Source organism: Gambusia affinis, linkage group LG06 (genome assembly GCF_019740435.1).
Source record: "Gambusia affinis linkage group LG06, SWU_Gaff_1.0, whole genome shotgun sequence".
NCBI classification, from domain to species: Eukaryota; Metazoa; Chordata; class Actinopteri; order Cyprinodontiformes; family Poeciliidae; genus Gambusia; species Gambusia affinis.
The window spans coordinates 3,382,386-3,400,520 of NC_057873.1; the positions used below are offsets into that span (position 1 = coordinate 3,382,386).

The window sequence follows — 18,135 nt, forward strand, 5'->3', positions numbered from 1 at the left end:
AATATTTGACTATCTGGACGGAGGATCTCAAACTGATATTTCGGGGCTAATGCAAAGTGTGAAACGCTTGAAAACCGCAAAGTGGCAGCCGCGGAAATGAAAGACTTCCACGCCTTTTTAATTCGATTCTGATCGCTTCACTCGTTCGCCATTTTGTACTTTTTGCTGTCAGGCATTTTCGTACCGACGTTTGTCAGGAACGAAACGGATTCATCTGAAAGTCTGTTGATTTAAACATTTTTAAAATGTGACTCTTACAATTTCAATGAGCAAAAATCTTTTTGCTTTTATGATTAGAACCAAAAATCAGTGTGTAATATATATTTTAAAAAATAGACATTTTACCACGAAAACACAAAATCTTACCAAGTGATTTCTATATAGCAAATGTCATCACACTTGAAATGAGACTAAACGCTCTTAAAAATAGATTACCAGCAAGATATTAAATAAATAAGTATTAATATTGATTAAAAAGTTATAGTTCCACTAGTAGATTATTCAATTACCTAGCAACCCCAGTCCGTTACCTAGCAACCGGGCTCTAGTTCCACTGGCAGATTATTTCACCAAGACATGTTTCCCATAAGTAAAATAATCTGCCAGGCAAACTAGTACTTTAAAAATTACATTAATGAATTGTTGACTTAAAACAAGCTCCTACATTGCTGAAAAGTTACTTGAAGGTCAGTTTTGTTTTACTTCTTGCGTACTAAATAAGTTATTAGAAACTAGACCAAATGACTTGATAAGCTTTTGAGTTTTTGCATGTTTACTTTAAGTGCTAATAAAAGTCAAGCATTTTCATGGTGGCTTATTCGCTATAAATGGTCAAAATTTTCACAACTTATCACTTATCATCGCTATTCCAATAGGTTTTGGGCATCAGAGTTTTTTTTTTATTGTTTATATTTAAATATCTCAGTTTCTATCTGACTTCTCTATATTTTCTTTCGCTTTGTGTCTCAGCGGGGTGTTTTTCATGTCAATAGGGGCTCCATGCCGTCCATTATCACCTCTCCAATTGGCTTAACAATCGCAGTAATGAGCTGACACTAATGGAGGAAAAGACACATCAACCAGTCAGTGGCAGTTGGGAAAGACAGAACCAGATCAGCATTCAGGCGGATTAATATGGATAAACCGAGGGACGCATCAGAGTTCCTGTCATCTAAAAAGGCTCTTAAAGAGACAAATTAGGGTTGTAGCTGCTCCTCCGAGCACCACCTGAAATACAGCGCCATCTTGTGGCAAATGCAAAACATTAAGCTCTGCACTTTTTGAAATTCCGCAAACCAAATCCACCAAAATGTGAGATGAATTTGAAAGACTTTAGACAATAAACTCAGTTAAAATCCAAGTCAGTCGAACTGAAATAATTAATTTATTAACCTTTACTTCACAGAAAAATCCAGTTGAGATTAAAAATCCATTTTACAGCGGCAGCAGTACATATTCACAGCAAAACAGAAAAAGGTAATTATAATTTATCAAAAAGGTTCCTCAATTAAAATATTAACAGATAAATGTTTGCTAAAAACATTTCATGACAACTAAATGGAGTTACTCCTTATATGTCAGTGAGGTAAAGTGTTAGAACCTGAATTTCTCTCTTCCGGTAAACTTTATTTAAGCTACCAATTGTTTTATGTGAAAAAATTTATTGCCATTCGTATTCGCTTCTCGGCTTCCTATTGGACGAAAGCGCACGACGTTCCATAGAAATGCGGACATTTTGGATTTTGTTTAGTTTTCGTAACATACTAACACTAAAACTGCCGGGTCATGATAAAATAAATGTACAGTGCCACCGTCTCTGTTTCTGCTAAAGCTTTAAATCAATTTTAAAGTTTCCGAACCGGGAGTTAAACTGAGCTGGACCTGGAAGAAATGGTTTCCTCCCCGATTACGTGGTACTGATCCAGCGAACGTTAAAGTTTCGGCCTGATGACCTGATTTGTATTCTCACCCTGCCTTCCAACAGAGGATACGACGTAAGCTTTGGTTCCGGTGCGTTACTGAAAAAATGTGGGACACGTTTTGAAAATGCAAAGCCCCAGTTTTCAGCTTTTGACGTTGAGAAACTGACTGACAACTCCCTGAAAACGGAGACTGTCAGGATGTTCAATGAGACTGTCAGGGCTGATTTTAAGAAGTAGAGAGAGAGAGAGAAATAAAATGAGAAAAATGTACAAGATACGTTAAAAAACCCAATTATCCAAGTTTTATTTCTGAATTAAAGAAATAAAATGGAAACATTGTATCAAACATAGAAGAAAAGTAAAAAAGTGATCAAAAAGTTTTACAGTGAATTATATACAGAAAAAACTGTCAGTGAAGAAAATATAAGAGAAACCTTAGATTTAATTGAAAAAGGTATCAAATAAACGAGTTTTTTTAGAGGATTTTACCCTTTTAGAGGTTTTACAGTCTGAAAAGTTTTAAAAGAGGAAAATCTCCGGGCTCAGATTGACTCCCCTAAGAATTTTCTGATTTAATCATCGTTTTTACTGATTTTACCAAACTAGACAAATTCCAGGAATAGTTGCACTTTTATATAAAGACAAAAGAGACCTTAAAACTGGAGACCCATCACCTTTTTAAACGTAGATTGTAACAGTTTTAGTAAACTTTTAGCAGCCCGGATGCGCCGAGTGTTGGGGGATCTAATCCAAGAAGAGAAACATCCAGAGCTGCAGGTGGCGCTCTAAGGACACAGCCACAGAGAAGAATCGCCTGTGGAGAAGGAGCCGGCGCTCCACGGACGGACGGAGGAAACCGGCAGCGGCGGCCCGGCTCTCCGGGTGAGGCAGGAGGGAAGGAGCTGCAGGACCGGGATCCCCTCTGAGGACCGGCGCTGCTTGGAAGAACGGGACGGATCCGAAGTTTGTAAGTCCTGTTCAACTTTTAACAGACAGGTTTTGTTTTTTAATATCCTTGTTCTCATCTTCTTTTAGCTTAATTTAATAAAAGAGTTGTATTTATTAAAAGAAAAGTGAAACTTTTTCTGTATAAATATACAATGCCATGTTTTTAAAAATGTCCCAAGTAGGAATAAAATATTTTTAAAATAAAATAAAATTCTGTTCTTATCAGTTTAATATCTGATAGTTCCCTATATTAAATTGATTTTTGGAACAAGGAGCTGGAATTGGGGCTTGCCTCGTCCACTCCATGCATTGGCCTCGTATTGCAGAATCTCCAGGAACAGTGCTCCTCCATTATGCTGTTAAATAATAGGAATATTATTAAATACAAAAAACCTCACATAAACTTAAGACTAATTATTTAGTCAAAAGACAGAATAGGTAAATTAAGCTTTAATGTACTATCTACACTTCATTTTACTAGCTTGTTCTTTAACCAATTATTTGTCAAAGTTTGTAACACTTTAGTGTTTAGAATATATAAACAAGAGATAAAATATATATTATCAGCTTTCCAACACACTTGTTATGAATAGTTGTCATGTGACGTCACAAGTCTAGGAACTCTTGGCAGGCAGTTGTTATGACAACAATAAACAAGACTCAAGCTTAGAACTAGCATTGCCCTCGTTCCTATCTAACTTATGAACAATAGAATTACAACTATTAACCAGTTACAGTTTTTGAGTGCTCTACCCATCTCTGTGTAATACTAAAATAAATAATGATATTTACTGTAGTACTTACAGCTGAACTAGCAAAATTAGCTTAGCTAATGTGGCTTTTAGCTGTTAGCTAAAACAGACGTGTGTATTGAGCTCCACAATGTGGAATATGTTGTTTTTCTATATTTAACGTTTAGTTATTAGGATTTTATTTATTCTCAATAACAAAGTCTTTTGATTCAAAATGTCAAAAATAAAAAGACAAACATAAAAGTTTCCATCCCGTTTATTGATGGTTTCTATTTTGTACATGAAGCTGCAGTAAAACCAAAAGCTCTACAAAAACAAGAACATTGATAAAAACAAACTCCAAACACAAAGGGGGACGAAACGGCAAAACAAAATGCCAGCTGACTTTACAAAAGCTTCAGATAAAAAGGAAAAGCGTTGTGATGGCGATCGGAGGGAAACTGATTCAGGTTTTTCCAGCGACATCACAAAGAGTCCATTGCACTCCTGCTTCCCCTGAGGTTCCCACACACAGACAGATGGTAAACGTTTTTAAAAAGGCACTTACCGAGGGATTGCATTACATATCAGTGCATATTGTACTTGATATCAAATTCTCTGAAGACATTTCTCTCAAAACAGAGCCAATCTGAGGGATATTACATGTTTAACACGATTAATAATCACATCCCATTGTATAACAGGAGAGATAAAACTGAAGAAAAGCATCCGTTTGAATCCTATGACAGAGTATTAAGGCTGTTCTAGATTGAACTTCATAAAAAATAGAAGTTTGTCAAATTTCACATATTTGCAAGAAAAAAAAAGGTCTCTAATGTTACGATAAAAATGATAATTTTCCATGACTCAAGCATAAATTTACAATATCAAAGCAAAGGTTTAAAAAAATTCAGAAATTTCAATGAGTAAAACTCCAATTTATCAAAAACATGCATCTGAAAAGTTTGATATTTTCCATACTTACAATGTTAAAGCTAAGATTTTGTCTAACATTGTAAAATTCAGAAATTTGGACGAAAAAGCCCTTAAATTTATGAAAACCTTTTGACATTTTCCACAATTTATTTATTTATGACTTTATGTCAGAAAACAGCTTAAGTTTTAATATTGTAGATTTATGTCTTTAAATTGTGAAAAGTTAGCATTTTTTTCTTGCAAATTTATGACTTTTCAATCAAAAAAGAATCTTATAAGTGCGTGTTACTGATCTAGAAATTTTGCTGAAATCATTTAATTTCCAGATGTTGATATTCTAAAAATTTATGTCTTTAAATTGTGAAAAGTTAGCATTCAATTTAGAAGACTTTTGGTCAAAAGAATTTATTACTTTACTGATCAGAGAAATCTTGTTTTGATATTCTAAAATTTGATCTTGAAATCTACCACTTCAATTTGAGAAGATTTTGGTCAAAAATTTATTACTTTCTGTCAGAGAAAGTCTTAGTTTTGATATTGTAAATTTATGTCTTGAAATGACATTTGAGCTTTTTTTTTTTTCTTGTCATCGTCAAATTTTGACTACATTTTTAGAAAACATTTGAGCTTTTTTTTATTAAAAAATATAATTTTCTTGTCATTTATCGTCAAATTTATGACTGTAATTTTAGATTTACTAGGAATTTGAAAATTTATTTAAATCATGAAAAATTAGCATTTTTTTTCTTGCAAATTTATGGCTGATAATTTTTCTTCTAAGTCCATCAAATAAATGTAGAGTTTTTGTGTTTGTTTTTTTTTTAACCAAGATTTATTGTTTTCTGTCACCTAAAATGACCCTAACACTCCATCACAGGGGAATCCTGATCAACAAACAACCAAATATATTTTTTTATTAAACATTTACATCCAGAAACATCAAGTTGGGCTGAACACGACCTTTGGTTTGTGCGTGCATCGTGCACAGGAAGGGAGAATCGACCCAAAACACAAACTCAGTTCCAACGTTCGCCCTGCCCACTTTCGTTTCAAACATTTTAATTCATAAAATTAAATCTGGCAAATGAACAAATACATTCATCATATGTGGGAAAACAAAACTTTATGAATCAATTTTTTCAGGTGGATTCTCCCTTAAAAAAAAAAAGTAAAAAAAAAGATACGCAATTATATTTCATACCATATTTCAAACTGTTGCATATACTAAGACTAAGGGATTGCACATACATACTATAACAGGTCTTTACCGTATATAACATTTAACATTCTAGTATAAAATATAATCCTAGGCCTATCAATAGATATCTTTTAAAATATACATTCGGGGTAAAGCGTAGGCTGGGCTGGATGTGAACATAAAGCAACGTTAAAGTCGAGTTTGCCGCACCAACGGTCTCCTTTTCCGGTTTCACGAAGAGTCACGTAAAGCTGACGTAAAGAGAAAAAAAAACTGGGAAAATGTGGCAGCCGGTTACCTGCCAATCATCTTAAAGATATTAACAAATGTTTTCAGAGGTCATTAAAGGTCAAACAGCTGCCGCAACTTCTTCAAAAAAATTGGTGTCAATCAACTCGACTACATTTGTGCAGCAAAAAATTAGTTTGTGCTGCTTTTGTTTACAAAACATCAATTACAAAAATATAACAAAATTTGTGTCAAATGTTTGTGGAGTAAAAATTTTTATTTGTGCTGCTTGTAATTTAAAGATATTACATTTACAAATCAAATAATTTTTTTACCAATCAACTCAGCTATGTTGTGCAGCAAAAATGTTACTTTGTGCCGCTGTCATTTTAAGGACAAGTTGTGATAAGTTGTGAAAGGACAACCAGCCACCCACTAACTTTTTTAAACAATAGCAAAATTAGTGTCTAATGTTAGTGCAGCAAACCTTTTTATTTGTGCTGCTTTTTTAAATGAAAGTTTAAAGGTCAAAAGGTCAACCACGTTTCCCAAATCTATCAAAATTTGTGTTATATGTTTGTGCTGCCTTTGTGTAACAAAAATGTTTTGTTTGGGCCGCTGTTATTCACTACATTTACAAAATCAAACAAATTTGGTGTCAAACAGCTCAGTAAAATGTTTTGTTTGTGCTGCTTTTGCTTTGAGGATATTGATGACGACCTCAGGAAACTTATTTTTATCATCTGAAATAATAACGGCACAAATGAAAATGTTTGCTGCACAAATGTTTGACACCAATTTTGTCAAATTTGAAGAAGGTGGGGGCGGGGGGACTTCACTCAGGTTTTTTCAGCAGAGCGCTAACGTAAAGCTGGCGTAAAGAAAATAAAAACAAAAATGTGGCTGGTTACCTGCCAATGTGGCATCAGTTTCAGATTTCTCAGCCAATTTATTGCGGGAGAACATAAAAAAATCCCAAAACTCCCCCCATGTCCTGTATGGGGCTCCGTATTACACCGACTTCAGTTAACAGCGTTAAAAAATGGAGCAAAGGTAACATCCGACAGAGTGCAGGAGAGAGCGGTCACTGTAAAACACTGTTTTAGTCGTTTGATTTCTGCCATTTTAAATTATTTTTACTTTAGCTATTAGCATGTAGGATTCCCTACAAAACGTTTATAGCTACATTTCCAAAAGGCTTCCAGCCCTTTTGAAATCAGACAAAAGGCAGTTTTAATGTATAAAACAGAGCAACTTCGCTCCAATATAATCAACCTGTTTGATAATTTATGAATTTAGCCTCTGGAGTTTCTGCTTCTTCTTCTTCAATGCAATGAAATGTTTCAAAGACGGGAAACAAAATACCAAAGTCCAGCTCTCTGGGTTTCCTGCTATGATAACTTCCACACTGAAGAGTGTTGTCAGCACAACCACGTGGTATTTCTGATCACTAACTGATCAGAAAAGGGAATTTTGAGCCTCTTTTAGACAATATATTGCTGCGTCTTGGTGCAAAAGCATTTCTGTTTAATTACCGTTGAAGGACAATGTGAGCTGTTGGTGTTTTAATTAGCATTTAACTTTGTTTTGCTCAAGAGATTAAGAAAAATATTAAATTTCCTCTGCATGAGTAGCGACATGCTAGAACCGTAGGGCAAGATAAAGTTGACGTTTCTGGTCTCTCTGACACAAATATTAAAAGTTAATTCAGAAATAGTTGTTTCTTCCACCTTCAAAGCAGTAAGAGTAATTTGTTTTCATGGTTTTTATCATTTGGAGATTAATCAAAGATTAAAACGTTAAGCTTCATCCATTTTTCTGTCCTGTTTTCTACTGCAAAACTATGAAAATTGATACATTTCTCTGAAATGCACAATTATTTTTAGCTTTGTTGTGTTTCTGTGAACTAATTTTTGTTTCTAGGGGACATTCAGTTATAAAATTCAGTTGTGTAGAGAAGAAAAACGGTTGGGTTAGAAGGCGAAGAGTTTTATCTAACTAAACATTACTGAACTAATTTATTTTCGGCCAGAGAGGAACTAGAAATCTGGATGTCAGCTGCTGTGTTGGTGTGATCAGATGAGCCTTTTTTAGTTGAGTTTATCAAACAGAAACAAAGCCAAGCACTTGGATTGTTTTGCATGAGGCCATGGAGACATAAATCACATGTTGTCGTGCTTTTCTAATATGATGTTTAGCACCTTTGTATCACTGAGGATGCAGCAAAAATTAAATTATAACCAATATTTAGATGTTGACCTGTTGACTCGGTGAGTAGAAATGTAATTTACATTCGTTTTAAATGAGGACAACTAATATATCGAGTCTTTTTCAGGTGAGAAAAATGATCTTTAAAGGGAAATTATGAAGAAAAACAGAAGCTTCTGAACTGTTACGGTGATGTTTAAACTGAAGTTAGAAGGAGTTGGAACCTGTGTAGTGGAGGATTTCTGGTTTTGTTGGTTGTTGTGTTTCTTTTCTGGGTCCTTCAGCAGTCCAGTGTAGACATCTCTTATTGTACTGAATCCAAATCTGTAGAAGCAAAAAGAAAACCATAATTATGACATAAAAACAACAATAATTACAGGTGAAACCAATTTTATCCAGCAATATTATGACGTTTCCCTTTGCGTGGTTAACAATAGTCACCCTCACTGTTAACAACTTAGCGACTTCGTCGATATATTTTTATATCTATAATGAGCTCAGCAGATGATTAGCTCCACCAGGTGTTTGCTAATTGCTGCTAGATAGTCTGAAGGAGCAAAGTGTGGGAGGAGCTTTGTCCTTGAAGGCGGAGCTAGGTCCACCCAGATGTTTTACAGCTGAATGGTTACCATGGAGATTAAAGGATTGTTCAAACAAGCATAAAAGAATCAAAGCAATACTTCAGGTATATTTTAGATGAGGGAACAATTATATAAGGCTGGAAAAATGAGGATTTTACACATTACTGCTCCTTTAATAAATGTAACATCTGTAGTTGAAGCTGTGGGTCTGAAACCTAAATGCTTTATTCTGCAGAGCTTTAAGATGTGAAATGAACCCGCCTGCTGCTGCTGTTCGGTCCGCGTCACCATCACGTCTCTCTCTCTTTCTTAACAGTGACGTCTCCTCCTCCTCCTGATCCACCTCCACCTGTGCTGCCTGCTGCTCCGCTCCCTGATCCAGACGCCGGAGCAGCTCCTGACCCCGAACTGGCTCCGGATGCCGACGCGGATCCCGCTGGAGCCGGAACGACGCCCAGGATGGTGGAGACCTCTCCCTGCATGAAGGCCCAGGGCGGGCTGTTGGGGGAGTTATCCAGCGGGCAGCGCTCTCCGCTGGGGCAGTACACCTCGCCGTCGCCCCGCCGGCTCTGGATGTACACTCTGGTGCAGGGGAAGCAGAACCTGCATTTGAAATGAGAGACAGGAAACACTTATGAGAATACAACTAGTATAGAGCCGTTACAATTTCCATCTCCCTTCTGAAGGGCAAAAGAGCTACTGCTAGCTGAGGTTTAGCATTGGTTTTAGCTCTTTATATTAAATGTATGCTTGATATATAAAAGACAAAAAGGTGCAGTGCTTTGCTACTAATTGCCAACACCACATAAACTAGATAACAAGGTCAGGAAAAAGTTTTAAAAAAAGAAAAAATAGGAAGGGAGAGGAAAGTAGTTCGGCAATACTAGCTTGACTTTGACAACTTTAGCATGGAACTGTGCTGTGGAATTTGGTGTTTCAATTCAGTTAAAAAATAAAAAATATGCGACCTAAACTACTCTCTGACAGGTCATAAGAGCAGATATTTAAATCAGCTAATCTACCACCGCTGTGTTAAATGTTCTTAGAGTTTAAAGTTTAAATGTGGATACTTACAATACTAAGCCATTATTAGTTTTTGTTTAAAATGATCTTAAAATGACAATATTATTGTTTATCGCAATGATTTCTGGGACAATTTATTATCCAGTAAAACTTGGTATTGTGACAGGCCTACTAATTATTGTTTTAGTTACTAATTGTTCTATTGACTTATCGAATAAAAAGGTTTGGCATATTCTACAAATTTTTTATTTGACCATTTAAGACTTTTTTTTTAGAAAATATAATAAATAAATAAAAATGCAAAACAAACAAATAATTAAAGTTCTTTTTTAAATAAGAAAACAAACATTTTATTACCTAAAATGCATCAACATTTTGTTTATCTAGTGAATTTGAACCAGGAGAAGCAAAAACAACTTCAACAGTTTTGGCTGAAACATCTTTACAGTTTTTTTTTTTTTATCCTGAATGCAAATGTACATTTATACATATTTGGCTTAATTACTGCTGTGATTGTTTTTTCCTGGAAATTGCATTTTTTTTTTAAGATTTGTGTATTGAACTTAATGATTAATCAATTGCTAAATTATTTGATAATTATTTCAATCGGTTAATCGTGATTAATGGAAGTAATTGTTTCAGCACCAATTGAAATAATTGATTAATCAATTATTTAGCTACAAATGATCAAGCATAGGCTAAATGAATGCTATATTGTGCCATTTTATCAATGATTTCTTATTTTAAAAATTTCTTTTCATCTTTTTGATATTTTGTAAAATAAGCTTGAAATCTCCGATTAATTAAGCACTAAAGAAACATTATTGAATTGTCTTTTATTTTCTTAATTTAAAAACAGAATTGAGTTTCCTGGCATTTTGAAATTTAACATTCTATTGTGTCATGCGACAATTTCTGTATCGATTAATCGTCGATTACTAAATTAACCGTTAGCTGCAGCACCAATTAAAGAAGCAGTAAATCCAGATACACAACAGAAAGCAAACCTGTGCCCAGGCACTGATGGACACTGGACAAAGTGTGTGTCCTCCAGCCGCTCATGGCACAGCGTGCAGGACAGCGTGTTTCCGGTCGGATGGGTGTTGCTGACAGATGCCGACCCCAGCTCGGAGGCACCGTTGTTGGGTAAAGCCGCAGCAGTCGTGGCTGCCTCCGCGGATCCCAGAGGCTCGGCTCCGGAGCGGGCCGTCGGGGGGCGTTGCTGCCTGGCCGGGGATGAAGCGGGCTTCGGGCTCGTCTGGCTCACGCCTCCAGCCATGGAAAAAGACGAAGAAGACAAGCTTGTGCTCTTGCTACCGCTGGTGCCAGCCTGAGTCTGAGTCTGGGACTTGGCCTGGGAGGAAATGAGCTCCCGCTCCAGCTCCGGAGTGATGAAGGAGGAGATCCCGATCCCCAGCTGTCTGCGGCTCATCTCAGCCAGCACCGGCGCCGGGAAGATCATCGGGCTGGTCATCGGTGCTGTCCTGGCGGTCAGACCCGCTGGCATGCCCGCAAGCAGCCCAGGCATTCCCGCAATGCTTTGAGACACCAGATTGGGCGGGATGGCGGCTCCGATCATGGGTCTCCGGCTGCTGGGGCTCTGGCGGTTCACCTCTTGGGGTGGCTGTCCGTCGCGGTGGAGCCCATTGGGCGGCACGCGTATGGCCGTCCCGCCGCCGTCCCCTCTCCCTCCCCGCTCATAGCGCTCCGCGTGCTGCCTTCCGCCGTCCGGCCCCGGCTCTGCTCTTGCTAAGGAGCCGTGTTTGTTGGGAGAGGGGCCGGGCGACCTCACGTTGCCGTCCTGCATGCCGTGACTCCGCTTCAGCTGGCGGGCGCTTGCTATCAGGAACTCGATCTGGTTAGCCCCCTCGTAGTTAACGCAACCGCGGCAGACCACCTCGCTGAAGTCCCACACCACGGTCCATGGCATCTTCGGCAGGTCGCACAAGTAGCACCACTGGCGCCTGGACGACGAAGAAGGGGAGGACATGGCTGCCTGGCGGGCCACCTGGCACACCTGTTCGGGTTCAAACAGCCAGCTAGCACGCTAACGTGCTAACGCAGGTTAGCTTCGTTAACCTATTTCGGTTCGACAGGTGTACGCCCTCTCTTTTCGACAAACTTTCCGCCTTAACAGACCCAACACAACTTAAGAAAAACACTACTTATTTTAAACATTAAAAATAATGACAAATATTAAAGCCGTCTAAGCTATTTTTCATATATTTGCTTTGTTTATCCTGCTCGGCCTACTTCTCGCTCCTGTCAACTGTTTTCCCCCGACAGACGCTGGTACGTTACGTAATAGTTCGAGGGGGATTGTGGGTGCTTGAGTCGTTTTGATCGGCTCTACCAACTCGGACACTACCATCAAACCGGGAGGTGGAACTACAATCCAGCGTGAACCGGAAGTACTCCAAGTCTGGGTTCACTTTGTGTCAACACATGTTCATTCCCACCTCAGAGCCATGTGTGTTGAGCTAAAAAACGTTGTGAGTTATATCGTTAGCAGTTATTTTTGAACTATAAAACATGCCAAAAGACGTTTCTTCGTCTTCGAGCGAAGATGAAACGGATAATGTTGCCACGGAAACAACAAAACGGCAGAAAGAACCCGGTAAGCATACGGATGTAATATAAGCTAAGTTGATGCAAAAAGAAATGGGCTTTAAAATGTTATCTCAGACCAAAAACTTAATATTTGGTCATATTAAAAGTGTGTGCTACACTTTTAATATGAATTAGAAATAACTATTTTGTATATGTGTGTAGTTAATCAACAAAGTTGTGTAATTAAATACGAATACTGATCATTTATGTATAAAATAATGCAGTTTCAGACACACTCCATGCCAGTAGATGGCGGTAATGCATTCCATACATTTCTTACCAAGTGGAACTAGCACTTTTTCATCATCATTAAGAAATTAATGACTTACCACAAGCTCTTACATGTTGCAGAAAAGTTACTTACAAGTTTGTCTTAATTCAGTTGTTTGAACTGGAAACAAGACCAATACTATTTGGTGAAATTTAGTGTTTTTGCCGTGAAACGTCTTTTTTATAACCAAATACATTTTATGTAGACTTTTTTCCTAAAAATGAAAATAAAAATCTATAAAATGTTTTATTATGACATTTTAGCTTTCCTGTAATACTAGATTTTATGTTTTTACAATGAAGTTTTTGTGCGTTTTGACACCATAATTGAATAAAATTACCTCACTTTTCAGATTTTTTTATTTGTGTTTCTCCATCACAAAACATCCCAATAAAAACAAAACAAAAACACGTGGAAGTGTTTTCCCACATAGTGCTAAGCCAACAGATCCTCCGCTTCCTAATTCTTATTTAATGAGGAATTGCTTGTTTGTTTCTGCAGCGAGGAAGACCGCGCGGTTGGAGTGTCCTGAGGACTTTGTGTCTTTCTGCCACGTTCCCTGCCGCAGCACGCTGGCAGACAATCTGAGGAACAACGAGAACGAGTTGTGGCTCATTAAAGCTCCTGCCAGCTTCGACCCCCTCTGGTAGGTACAGCCTGTGCTCCTTGCGTCTGTTATTTTGCATTCCGATCTTTACAAGAACTTAAATGGAAATTAAGCGTTGTCCTCGCGGTTTTCTCTCGCTGTTGTTCCATTTCAGCGGGAACGTGAGGTTGAAAATCCTCTCAGAACTCAGTCAGGGATGATTTTCAGTTTTTCTGCTGTAGTTTACTGGCCAATTTTAGATTTTATAGAACAATAGCAGCTGGTGAGGGTGAGGAGATCTTGGTTCAATCTAGTCCACAAAGACTTTAGCGTCATTTGTAACTAGCTTACACCATTCTGGTGTTATCATGCCTATTGATTTTAACCTTACAGAAGTAGCAAACAATAAACTAGTCATTTGGATTTTGAAATGCAGAGTGGTATTTAAAGTGTCACATATTATTTTAATTATTTTAATTTACAGTAAACAAGAAGTTTAATATAAATCTAATGCTCCTGTTAGCTCAGGCAGAGCTAGCCCAATGCTTTTAGCATGTTGTCATTTTTGAGGCCCTTTATACCAACATGTCAACACCAGATGCTTCATCGATCCTAAGTGACTCTACTGGCATATATGTAGCATACTGGTTAACTTTAGCGTCATTTGTAACTAGCTTACATCATTCTGGTGTTATCATGCCTATTGATTTTAACCTTACAGAAGTAGCAAACAATAAACTAGTCATTTGGATTTTGAAATGCAGAGTGGTATTTAAAGTGTCACATATTATTTTAATTATTTTAATTTACAGTAAACAAGAAGTTTAATATAAATGTGACAGGAGGAAGATACCAACATTAAGATTATATGTGTACCATCTATAAAAATAATATGGAACTAATTTTCCCATATGTAATGGCATTTAATTTGTATTTTTCAAAACAAAACTGAAGTTATTATCTTTGGACCTAAAGAGGAACGATGTAGATAAAACACACAGCTTCAGTTACTACAGATAGAAACTAGAGATCAGGATGAACTCTGACCTGAACAGTCAGAGACACATAAAGACGGTTACAAAGTCGGCCTTCTAACACCTGGAGAACATTTCTAGGATTAGAGGACTAATATCTCAGCATTAGAGGAACTCATCCATGTGTTTCTGCATTGATTAACAGGTCTGCCTAAAAATCAGTCAGAACGCTGATTATTTCACTTATAACATGGGAAAATGTCTTGTTATAAGTTAAATGTTCTACCAGTGGAACCAACTAGAACTTTTTCATCAATGTTAATTAATTAGTGACTTAAAACAAGCTCCTGTTTTGCCAAGAAGTTACTCGTAAGTTAGTTTTGTCTTATTTAAAGTGTACTAAGATATTCTCAGAAGAAACTAGACCAAAGATTTTGTGTTGTTTGCAGCGAACAGGAAATATTTCAAAGAAAATTAAAAATTCAGAAATACTTTATTAATCCTAAATGGAAATTAAATGTTGTAACTCTTCAAAGAGTTATTGTATATTTTAATGGCTGTTGGCAGGAAAGATCTCTTGTCTCAGTCTGTATTATATACACTGAATTTGATATGATTTTGTTTTTGCAGTGTAGTGTTGGAGAACAACCCACCCACACAAATGTCCATGTTCTTTGAAATCTTACCAAGTATTTCTCCTCTGGTTTCTTGTGTAAATATTTGTTACGCTCAAAATAAGACAAACAAACTTACAAATAACCTTTCAGAAAAATATAGCAGCTTGTTTTAAGTCAATAATTTCTTAATGTTGATAAAGTACTAGATGGGCACTGCGCCGTTACCTAGCAACCCCAGCCAAGCACCGCCCGTTACTTAGCAACCCAGTTTTAGTTCCACTGGCAGATAATTTCCCTTATAACTTGGGAAAAATGTCTTGTTATAAGTGAAATGTTCTACCAGTGGAACCAACTAGAACTTTTTCATCAATATTAAGGAATTATTGACTTAAAACAAGCTGCTGTATTTTGCTGAAAATGTTTTCTGAATTGATCTACACCAGGGTATTTGACATTAGACAAAAATGATGTGGTAAGATTTAGTGTTTTTGCAGTGTATTCCAACTCTCCACTTGTTTGTCCTGCAGCTTCAGCGGCGTCCAGGTCCCCCTGTCGGGTCTCCAGACCCTGAAGGTTCCGGGTCCGGTCCAGCAGAGCTACAGCGTCCTGGCGTCGTCCCGCCCCAACGACCTTCACCTGCTCACCAGCGACAGCCGGACGTCGGACGGCTTCGTCTTCGCTCCGGCCTTTTCCGGCCTGCTGAACATCTGCGAGAGCTACGGGGACGCTGGCGGCGAGCGGGCGCCACGCGTCGTGCCGGCCGCCCCGGCGCCCGCCGTCCCGTCCGGCCTCAAGCAGCGGTTCCACCCGTTCGGCAGCAAGACTCCAAAGCTCACCTACGTGGCGGAGAACGAGGCGGACGGAGCCGCGTTCGGGCCGTCGACAACGACGCTGCGGCCGCTGGTGATGAAGCAGTTCGTAGAAGATGGAGGCCGGGTGGGTGATGATGACGAGGAGGAGGAAGGCAGGAAGAGAAAAAAGAAGAAGAAGAAAGAGAAGCGGATAAAGTCGGAAGAAGCGGAAGTGTTGCTGCAGATGAAACGGGAACCACCCGATGAAAATGTAGACGAAGCGATGACAGCGGCGGTGGCAGGGAAGACAATGAAGAAGAAGAAGAAGAAGAAGGAGGAGGACAGGGAGCGGGAGGAGGTGGAGGAGGGACTTGAGCCCAGCGTGAACGTTAAGGTGGAACCAGTTTCTGTGAAATGTGAGCCGCTGGACGTTTTATATGGCGACGCAGCAGAGAGTTCAGGGAAGAGGAAGAAGAAGAAGAAGAAAAGCAGAACGGAGGAGGACGTTCACTCCTGATTCCCTCCATCTTTGAAAGTCTTCAGACATAAACGCTGAAAGCTGCAGCATGTAACGTTCATAAAAAAGGATTCTTTCACGTTTATGAGACAAATCATCTCTGAAAAGATTGATCTCCTGCACCTCATCCCTGAGCTGCTATTGACATCTGAAGAAATGACCAAAAGCAACCAATCAGAGCCTGGAGGCGGGGCTTAGCGCTGTCAATCAATCTCATTTATCGTTTATCCTGCTAAAAGTGCTAGAGGCGGACAAACAACTCACTGTTACTGGAAAACTGTTTATCCACCATTATCGGATATGGCTACGCTAACTAGCCTTAGCATTCGACAATGGAAGGTGATTGACAGCGCTCAGACCCGCCTCCTGGCTCTGATTGGTTGTTTCTAGTTAGCACTGGGAGAAGGCAGAAGAGCTCAGGTTTTTCACATGTTATCTGTCTTAAGCCATAAATACTTTGTAAACATTTCTTGTGAAGATTACGTACTGTCTCTTTAAGGCCAGTTTCCCTCCCAGGAGCTGGACGAGGCGGCCGGATGGGAAACCGGGAAGCATCTCCTCGTTTTGGTCCAGTTCCTGTCGCCTCCTGGTGGATTTTTCATGGCCTTAGATTCGCTCTGTGGCGGTGTGTTTGTTTACACAACCACAGATTTACTGTTGGCTTTTCAGCCGAAGCTTTCAGGACTGATTTGGTTCACAAAACTCTAAAAAGAAATTAAAGAAACTTTTAACGAGGGGAAAAAGTGTTGGGTGGTTTTTTTATCCTGCAGTTTTGAGTTCAGACCAGCAGTTTCCTTAAAGACGTGATTTCATCCTGGAGGAATGAAAACCAACAATAAAATGGATGAAAGAAGATTAAAGAGCTTTTCCATCCGAGTGATGCAGGATGCTGAGATAGCAGCTGAAATGTGGGTTTATTCCCAACAAAATGAACATTAAATAGGATAAATAAATATCCTTTATTGTCCCAGATTGAGGATATTCCTGAGCACCAGCAGCAGAATGTAGATTCAAACTATAGTTTAAAAATAAATACAGAAACAGGAAAATAATTGACGCTGTACAGTAAGTGCATAAGAAAAATAATACAGCAAATTAAAAGTCAGGTTAAAACAAATGTGGAACTGAAGACTAAAAATGGACTGAAAAGTCAAAATCCTAAATACGTAACAGCTAAATAATGTTTTAAATTCAGTTTTCATTACTCTGACTCCTCTCAATGAAATACTCTGCAACAAACCTTTTTTAATTCAATTTAGTATTAAAATAAATATGAAGGTTTGGACCAAAATATAAAGTCAAGTGGAAAATTTGGTGTTTTAGGGGTTAAAATGACAATAAGTAACAAAAATAAAATCAGGCAAAACATAATTTTTCCAAATCTTTCAATTTAAAACTTTAACAGAAACTGCAGGTGGGTGTTTGGTGAATTTCTGATTAAAATATTTTAGTTTTTCATTCAAAGGACAAAAAATCCAGAAATTTGAGTCGAGTAGAAATACTTCATGATAAAATTACTCAAAATCACACCGTAGTAAAAATACCCCTACTAGTTATTTTTTTCTAAAAAGTTAGTAAATGTATCTAATTACTACCCGACCCTGCATTTAATTCAATAGAAAACTTCAACTTCCTGATCAACTTTGACATTTTTTCCAAAAACTTCCGCCTTTCTTGCTGTGGCCGGCAGGTGGCGCCAGAGTCCGGCCTGTGGGCCACACAGCTCAGCCTGCAGCCTCAGAACAACCTCTCACCTTTTAAACACTTATTTCTCCCGACAGATGTGATGGATGTCCTCCTGGTGCCTGAACGCAGAGGAAGGATTTGTAAATGTTGGTTTCTGAGGCGGCTGACGGAGAATCATCGGATCTTTGAGTCTGAGGTGAAACATTTCAGCTCGGCTCTGCATCACCCCCACCCTGCTTCTCTCCGCTCTGCACCAGAGTATGGTCCTGCTTCCTAATGAGCTCAGGCACCTCTGGTGCTTTCACAGC

General features: G+C 38.3%; 2 protein-coding genes, 1 long non-coding RNA gene and 1 pseudogene across 3 annotated transcripts; 3 read left to right on the forward strand and 1 right to left on the reverse strand.

Moving 5' to 3' along the window:
* The first annotated feature begins 1,611 nt into the window (after positions 1 to 1,611).
* On the forward strand, positions 1,612 to 10,007 carry LOC122832924. Its single transcript, XR_006370893.1, has 2 exons — positions 1,612 to 2,889; positions 9,069 to 10,007. It is a non-coding gene; the product is annotated as an uncharacterized LOC122832924 (long non-coding RNA).
* On the forward strand, positions 3,060 to 3,221 carry LOC122833345 (annotated as a pseudogene).
* Positions 5,351 to 12,066, reverse strand: irf2bp1 (interferon regulatory factor 2 binding protein 1). The gene is made up of 3 exons (XM_044120100.1): positions 10,783 to 12,066; positions 9,014 to 9,355; positions 5,351 to 8,495 (listed from the first exon to the last, which is right to left on the reverse strand). Exons 1-2 carry the CDS (start codon positions 11,763 to 11,765, stop codon positions 9,043 to 9,045), a joined length of 1,296 nt encoding a protein of 431 aa, XP_043976035.1. The 5' UTR covers positions 11,766 to 12,066; the 3' UTR covers positions 5,351 to 8,495; positions 9,014 to 9,042.
* On the forward strand, positions 12,067 to 16,448 carry polr1g (RNA polymerase I subunit G). The gene is made up of 3 exons (XM_044120119.1): positions 12,067 to 12,392; positions 13,158 to 13,302; positions 15,361 to 16,448. Exons 1-3 carry the CDS (start codon positions 12,308 to 12,310, stop codon positions 16,139 to 16,141), a joined length of 1,011 nt encoding a protein of 336 aa, XP_043976054.1. The 5' UTR covers positions 12,067 to 12,307; the 3' UTR covers positions 16,142 to 16,448.
* The last annotated feature ends 1,687 nt before the right edge of the window (positions 16,449 to 18,135 follow it).

Coding starts and splice junctions, on each gene's coding strand:
- irf2bp1 (XM_044120100.1), bottom strand. CDS start 11,765: ATGTCCTCCCCTTCTTCGTCGTCCAGGCGCCAGTGGTGCTACTTGTGC. Junction 9,356..10,782: donor CCATCAGTGCCTGGGCACAG/GTTTGCTTTCTG, acceptor TTTCAAATGCAG/GTTCTGCTTCCCCTGCACCA.
- polr1g (XM_044120119.1), top strand. CDS start 12,308: ATGCCAAAAGACGTTTCTTCGTCTTCGAGCGAAGATGAAACGGATAAT. Junction 12,393..13,157: donor AAAACGGCAGAAAGAACCCG/GTAAGCATACGG, acceptor TTGTTTCTGCAG/CGAGGAAGACCGCGCGGTTG. Junction 13,303..15,360: donor GCCAGCTTCGACCCCCTCTG/GTAGGTACAGCC, acceptor TTTGTCCTGCAG/CTTCAGCGGCGTCCAGGTCC.